The 7,936-nt window shown below is 42.0% G+C and overlaps 1 protein-coding gene across 7 annotated transcripts in view; it reads right to left on the bottom strand.

Moving 5' to 3' along the window:
* Window positions 1–6,489, bottom strand: part of LOC107663962 (protein groucho-1) — a 34,775-nt gene extending 28,286 nt beyond the window's left edge. For 6 of the 7 annotated variants that reach the window (XM_016454387.1, XM_016454389.1, XM_016454390.1 and 3 more), the window contains exons 1-5: window positions 5,239–5,851; window positions 4,557–4,748; window positions 3,757–3,857; window positions 3,362–3,425; window positions 1,560–1,604 (exon numbers count right to left, since the gene is read on the bottom strand). In XM_016454387.1, the coding sequence (XP_016309873.1) occupies window positions 1,560–1,604; window positions 3,362–3,425; window positions 3,757–3,857; window positions 4,557–4,580 (234 nt within the window). In that variant the 5' untranslated portion in view covers window positions 4,581–4,748; window positions 5,239–5,851. Of the gene's footprint in view, window positions 1–1,559; window positions 1,605–3,361; window positions 3,426–3,756; window positions 3,858–4,556; window positions 4,749–5,238; window positions 5,852–6,248 lie in introns of those variants that run through there. The other variant, XM_016454388.1, reaches the window with a different exon arrangement.
* Window positions 6,490–7,936: the final 1,447 nt, after the last annotated feature.

Below are 7,936 nucleotides of genomic sequence, written 5' to 3'. Positions count from 1 at the left end.
CACACACACGCACACACACACACGCACACACACACGCACGCACACACACGCACGCACACACACACTAGTTCTGCATTCATTCAGCAGCGAGCACTTCAGGACAAAATGAGGAAGAAAATGAAGACAGAGGGAACTGTGGTAAACACAGAGGGACAGCAGATCAGGGGCCTCTGAGGCTCAGTAATTAAAGGGCTATATTGACAAGCACAGCACAGTCCACTTCCTGCCCCCACACGGCCAGCCCTCCCCTCATGACCGTAAAACTCACCATCCTGCCCCGAGGCTCTAACGTACCGCAAGATTAGCACTGAGCCTCGCACCATTACAAACTCTCGAGTCTGTTTACATTAAACAGTTATTTAACACTAATCCAAATCTGGTGGATCCTGAAAGCACATGACAAATCTGGCACCTAGATGCATTTTCCTCCCTTTCCTTTCTTTTCCAAAAGCACTACATGAAGGGCAGACTGTGTTATCAGACTGCTGTCATCACTAACTCTGGAGAGAGCAGGGAGTCCATGCTCCGATGAATAATTCATGCGTTTGAGTCCACTCAGTCAGAGCCCTATTGATAAACAAAAGAGGCTCTGAAAAAAAAAAAAGCCAGTCGATTAACCTGTTTGCGCAAAGCCCCTGTACCTTCTCTTCCCTCCCTTTTCATTTTCTCTCCGTCTCTCTCACAGCTGGAGATAAGTGCCTGACAGAACCTTTCAGAAAATGCAGTGTCTGTGAGAGAGACATGTGGCCCAGACACACACACACATACACACTCGGAGTAGCTGATGGATTGTGCATGCTGTTCCAATTCACCACCCTCACACTGATACCATTAACCTTGTGAGGCCTCAGGGTGAGAACAATAAAGGGCCTCTTCAAACTGAGCCCTCCTCATATGACTATACATCATATCACTACTAATGACATCAAGAGATAGAGAAATAGAGGAAATGGGGGTGCTGCCTGGTATCTCTTTTAAAATGCATACATTTCTTAACCTCACTTTCACAACCAATCGATCAGTTGCAGAAAAAAAACCCATACAGGCTGACAACAATTAGGACTGCCTGTGATGCCAACCATTCACATCAATTACTAAAAGAGGTTAAATAACTTTTCCTGCTGGACACGGCTGACCTAGTGACCTTTATCTGGCCAGGTCTCCATCTTTCTCTTGCTTATCCTTTTATTTTTAGTTCTGTTGCGTGCAAACACCACTTTCTGCCACTTTTATTTATAGGGGCAGCATAGGAAACAAAGAGACAAAAAGGGAACAGAATGAACAGGAAATGGATTCAGACTTGCACAAGCCAGATTCAACCATGCACTAATAACTATGCCTCTAACTACAGTAATCAATTTAATCATACGTATTACTACTCAAACTGTACGCTTGCATGTTTTTATGCACGCACCCGTTGCAATATCTGCAAGAAACCTTCCATGCCATTATCATCTTTCTGACCAGAAGAATTTGTCTTGTACAATAAATATAATCACACAAATGAAACCCACGCAATGTACAATGAAAAGAATATGGGGTCCGAGAAGATCACATACCTGTTTATGCATTTCAATGTTCAGCCCATAGGACATCTCATAATACTGCAAGAAAAAAAAAAAAAAAAAAGAGAAATGCATTTAGCACACAATAGTATAATGCTATTGACTGCAGTAGTGCAGAGTATCACCTATATAATGCACCCAATTTATTACCTAGTTTAACACCCATGAAAAAACGTGTACACAAAGCTAGGACTCCGATAATTGCCTGATTATAGGAGTAGAGAGCAATGTTTATGAATCTCTCTAGCAACATTTGTTTAGTGGCATTTACTCACTACTAGCATTCATGAAAGCACACTTTTTATAACAGTTACTAAACAGTTGTTTAAAAAAATTAACTATGCAAAGATTGACAAATAAGCATCTCATCCACCATTATTTACCCTCCCTTTCCTCACTGTTCTTCCTTTCAAAATACTGCAAGAAAAAAAAAAAAAAAAAGAGAAATGCATTTAGCACACAATAGTATAATGCTATTGACTGCAGTAGTGCAGAGTATCACCTATATAATGCACCCAATTTATTACCTAGTTTAACACCCATGAAAAAACGTGTACACAAAGCTAGGACTCCGATAATTGCCTGATTATAGGAGTAGAGAGCAATGTTTATGAATCTCTCTAGCAACATTTGTTTAGTGGCATTTACTCACTACTAGCATTCATGAAAGCACACTTTTTATAACAGTTACTAAACAGTTGTTTAAAAAAATTAACTATGCAAAGATTGACAAATAAGCATCTCATCCACCATTATTTACCCTCCCTTTCCTCACTGTTCTTCCATCTCTAAGAAACATTTATTTTCATTGAAAATTTCATTTCAGTTCCATCATAGGCATCTCTGTCAATTCAAGAGAAAAGTGGTTTTCTATACTCAAAATAGCCGTTCAGACTATGTTCATCTGAACAACTACTGAAAACTTTTTTTTTTCTAAGAGCATGGCTGTGTATTTCATTTCGTTTATCTGGTAGTGGCCTTTTTACCACTCGGCATTCCTCCAAAAAATAATATTTAACAAAAGTGCCGGCACGTTGAGTCAATATCTACTGCATGTTCAAATAAGATAAGAGAGAGTAGAGCTCGGTTAACACTGTTCAACCTGTGCACTATTACATCACATCCTGATGGAATTCAGTTTCCACTCACTGGACTTCTAATAAGAGGCGTTCAGCCACACTAATATTAGTGTAATTCCCGAATCGCACACAAGGGTCAATATTGAGTGAGACTGCAATCATCCTGAAGGTTGATAACGTTTCATCTGGGTCAGGTCTCTATGTAATTTAAGACAAAAACAACTATACACACCTCCACTGAATAAATGCATGAATTGGTTGATTTTTAATTCGTTAGCTGACAAGATCTTTGTTGTTTACATTCACTGCACATTATCATCATCAAATTATTTAATCTTGACAAATTATTTACACTGGTCTCTTAAATGCTGTTTGCTCCAAAAATCCAAATCTGATTAAACTGAGCAAGTCTGCCTTTCTCTCACACGAATCAAGAGACACTCAGCACCTCGGGTCAGAGTGGAAGGAACAAGCAGTAACTCCCTGCCCAAAACAGCCTCCAGGCATTTCACAACAAATAAAAACACCCACTCTTATAATCTCAACACTGATCCTCCAGTGCAATCAATGCAAATGCTATCACACAATAAATAGGGGTAGTGGATACTAAACACCAGCTCAGATAGCTGGCTGGTGACCCTATTGATCTTTTCAGAGGAACAAAAGATCAACAGATAGAAGACCTCGGATAAAAAACAAACCACATCTTGCTCTTACCATGACATAATGCCGCTGCATCTCGGTCTTCTCATTGGCCAGTTTGTCATACTCCACTTTAAGACTAAGTAGAGAGAAAGACCATTATGAGTTCCGTTCCTGGATGGCAAAGCCACTTAAAGATCTCTAGGTGGTCACATACACATGCAACTTATTGATATATTATGTACTTATGCAGGGACAATTACATATACAAATATGAAACTATAAACAGTTAGTTAGAGTTACTACACAGACACAGGTATATTACGTACAACATTGTTATAGTTACTTTTCAACAACTGCAAAGTTTAAGGTTGCACTAATGCTGCATTTGATTTACACAGAATCAAAGCAGCATCAGAGCCGCCTCAGAGTCTAGTAACAGGTGTGAAATGAGTCACAGCCATATTTACCTGTGGTACTGAGCTTGAAGGAACTGGAATTCATCTTTGATCCTGTCACAAGATTCTGCTACAGTGAATTTGAAGCCTGGCTGACCAGGCTGGTGAGGTGCCTGAAAAAAATATCAATCAATTATGTGAACTGTTGCAAAGGATAAACTTCATGTTACTAATACAATCCAACCTAGTCACTGAAGCAGTATGCTATTACTCCAACAACAGTGTTTTTAGTATGCCATTGTACCTTTGACTTCCTACCACCATTACCAACACAACCTACGACCTTCTCCATTACTCCTTTTACGGCAGTCCATAGGTTTCAGGTTTTACTTTCACTGTGTTTTTGAGCAAGTCATGGGTATAACCACGGGTGTCAATAACACATTTCATGCTTCCCGATTTTCAGGGAAATGATATTTCATAGGAGCTGAACTGCGGTTTGTCAGAAGTGCCAGGCGCTCCCTCGAGCTCGGCCTGTCGATGGTTTTGAGCCTCCAACACTCAGCAGCGGTCGGCGTGACACAGACGGGTCGCTGCGTCTAAACAGCCCCGGAGAAAAACGAGCAGCTGACTCCCCTCCTTTCATTTTTTCTAAACGTTTTTCCACTTTAAAGTGAAATGAAAACGCACTACTGTTCAGAAGCAAGTTATCGGACGTCCAGAGGAGTACATCCTTATTTAGTTTGTGCAGAAATAAAGGACCGAGGCGAGGGAGACGTCACGCGACACAATAGTGCTCAACGGAGAAGGTAAACGCGCTCTTGCGCGGAGCTGCCTGAACACAATGCATCAATATAATTTATGTTACTCACCGGATGCCGGCCCTGCGGATACATCCTGAATGTATCCTTTCTGAGGTGAAGATCCAGGGATGTGGCGCTCTTCAGTAATCCGAGTAGACGAGCGAGAGCCCGTCGGTCACCCCTCCCTGCACTCGCGGACACACAAAGCCCAGTCCGTCCACCGCTTCTCCCGCTCCTTATACCCGATTTAACCCCGTTATCCTTCACACACAGCCGAGGAACAAGACAAAAACACAGCGCGCTGGCTCATTATCTCCAATAAGATTCAAGCATTCAGCTGCGCGTGCTGCAAACACAATAGTTGTATAGAGCGAGTCAAACGCACATTTGCTGCTTGTCATCTGCGCTGCGAGCTGCGACTAACAAGCTGCTTACGAGTCTTCTCGCAATAACAAGATTACCTGACTGCTGTTTGCTTGAATGTAACCCGACAAGATTACAGAACAATGTAAAACACGCTAGATAAGACAAAGCAACAGAACCCCGATCAACTTAGAGCAGATTTCTCGATAAATGGGTCAAAAATTAATTACACTTATTCCGTTTAGAACAATGTCGAAGTAAATACGGCAATAGCAGCTTTGCAAATTACAAAACAGGAACTGAGAAAATAAAGCACGCAGGGTGTTGAATTGGCTAAATAAACAGTGGATTACAAGCGGATTCTTTTGAAAGTTATCTTCCGCGTTACCTTTAGTCTCCATAAAATCCTTTTCCACGAATGTAAATACAGCAATAATTCCTTGCACCGAGGAAACGTCGAAGTCCTCCACTCGTGACCTTATACGAACAGTATTAGGCACTGGTTGGGAATCAATCCCAACCCTAGAAAAGCAGCGCCTACAATCGCTTCGAGAATGTTTTCTTCAGTTAAGACTCGGTTCTCGCGTGAACACAGTTCGCAGTATTCCCGCTGTTGGTAAATTCTTCCAATCCCTATTTGCTTGTTTGTTTAAAAATGTCTGATTGTGAAAAGTTTGCCTCGTACGTGCCAGCCGCTCGCAATCGCTTTGCATAGTTTCTCCAACACTCGCAGTACCACACACAGACTGCCCACTGACACGCGGGCTCAACTACCGCGAGAATAAGCGAACGCAACCAATCAAAGCTCGGAAAGGACTTCACCGCGCCGACCAATCAAACGCGGGATCCCCACGTGGTGCACGTCTGTTCCGCTCGTGCTGATTGGCCAATAAAAACCTGACCTCATGTTCGCCATTTTGGCTCTAAATAGGTTGCTTTCCTCGGAGACAAACAACTTACATGAGCGACGATTGTTCGAAGTCTAGCCACCAACTGAAATCTCAAGAGATAGATTGTACTAGCCTAAGAAATACATATTACAAGCGAAATTGTCTGTTGCGCTTCTATTCACCTATTTATCAGCATGACTGCTGCGGTTTCAACGAAAAGCAGTGGAAAGTTGCATCAAATCTGGTTCTACTTGCTTTGACGTTTCATAAATGTTTTAATGCCATGTTTTCAATACACTGCGAATCCGTCACTGATGTAAAATAATATGTGAGCAGCTGATCGACTGATTTGAGCCAAAACATCCATCAAATGTCCCGTTTTATCCTTTCCAAGGACGTCTAGCACAGTGAAGCGAAAGAGCACCCTCATTGCCAATGTATAGTTATGCTACCGACTTTGAATGTAACTCAAATGAACAGCATAATCTGTGAAATCAGCCCTCATTACTTGATTCACGCTGTCTGCTCAGCAACACCCTCCATGCCCACGTCTGCGCCCGAAAAAAAACCCAACCTATCATGTGTTGCTCAGCCCCACGTGGGGCGCAGCTCCTTGTTCTGCGCCTGCTGACCAATCAGAGCACTTGCGTGTATCTGATTGGCTAAGAGCGACACGGGTTGTCAGTTCGAGACCTGAGTTGTCAATCAAGCCCACGAGGGGTAGAGCGCTGACAAATGCCTGTGCCTCTCAGCCTCCCGCCTGCGAATAGTGCTTGGAATGGCTGCTTAATTAGCTTCGAATGGCTTTTCCTTCCAGCTCAAACAATCTGTCACTACCATGTGGTAAAAAGAGCCCTGCGTAAAACAAAAGAGGGAAAAGCTAGTAGGGGCTAAATATCAGTTAGATTTTTTTTCTATGTATGCAAGTCGCATTACCACAAAACAAAACATTTATTCCACTCAAAGGCTGGTTCATCGTAGCCAACTGTGTCTGGCTTTATTTGTTTTCTCCAACTAGGGGTGTAATCTGATATGCTTAATAATCATCTGTGCTTATTTTTTTTTTTTTTTTTTTGATCATTAAAAAAAAATAATAGGCTATTAGACACTTGCGGTATAAAACAGTAATCCGGGGTACCTTAACATGGAAGGTGGAATGTACTTTTAAACGGACTAATTGGACACGTTTAAGATGTTTGCACCCAGGGACTTCAGGGTCATTTCAATACAAAGATCTGGGAAAAAAGCTAACCATTGTTCGATTAAACTGTAAACTTTTGTCCATCCCATTTGAGAGGATTATTGGCTGGAACAAATGTCTGGAGTGGAGCCGAGGATGGAGCATGGAGTCATACTGAGAGCCATTAATGACACACCACTGCTCTAACATTTAAGAGAACTACATTTTGTCAGTGCACAAATGTAATATTGATTCTTTCTCCTGGAATTACAAAAATGTTCAAAATGCTATACTGGGTTAATGGCAGACACACTTCTATGAACAGTAAGCTCTCTGCAAGCTACTTGTGTACCGTTTGTGTGTGCAGAGATAATAGAGATTTCCTGCTTGCTCAGTGACCCCTCACAAAAACGTTCTGTATAATACAACAAAAGTGTGAGTCAATGAGTTTTCAAGCCACAGACAAGGGCTACCATAGTCGTGTCAAGTCTATTTTGACGACCGTAGTAACAGCTGAAGATGACAGACTGCACTCCACCCCTCTTTTCAAATTACTGCCTGGGCTATAAAACCAAGTATTTGCCATATACCTGTAAGAGATTCATTTCAGCACAGATTTATGCGTTGCTATATAACCATTGCTAGAGGATGGAACTGATTTAGCTGTAATTATGGAGCGGAAACGCACAACAGTTTCATATCCAAGTGCCTGTTCATTCGCACCTTTGTTCTGACAAACACGCTTTGTATTTTCATGCTAATGCAGCTCCAAATGATAGCTGGCGGGATTATCCTCAGTATGTGAGAAATGTTTCTTTCTCAGTCTCTGCCTGCCTGTTTTTCATGCATGCAACCTTCCGCTACCTAGCTCTCTCTACTTTGCTTGATTTCCCTGGTAGTGGAGCAGAAAACTAGGTCCGACTCTGCATGGCGTGCATGTATTGTGGGGCACCTCTGTCTCTGGATTATTGACGTGCTTTCATACGTGGGATTGGGGCCTGAAAAGAGACATTCCT

This window comes from Sinocyclocheilus anshuiensis, unplaced genomic scaffold (genome assembly GCF_001515605.1).
Source record: "Sinocyclocheilus anshuiensis isolate Anshui unplaced genomic scaffold, SAMN03320099.WGS_v1.1 scaffold2129, whole genome shotgun sequence".
NCBI classification, from domain to species: Eukaryota; Metazoa; Chordata; class Actinopteri; order Cypriniformes; family Cyprinidae; genus Sinocyclocheilus; species Sinocyclocheilus anshuiensis.
The sequence above is the reverse complement of the archived record's forward strand: the minus strand, read 5'-3'. Positions and strand labels throughout refer to the sequence as shown.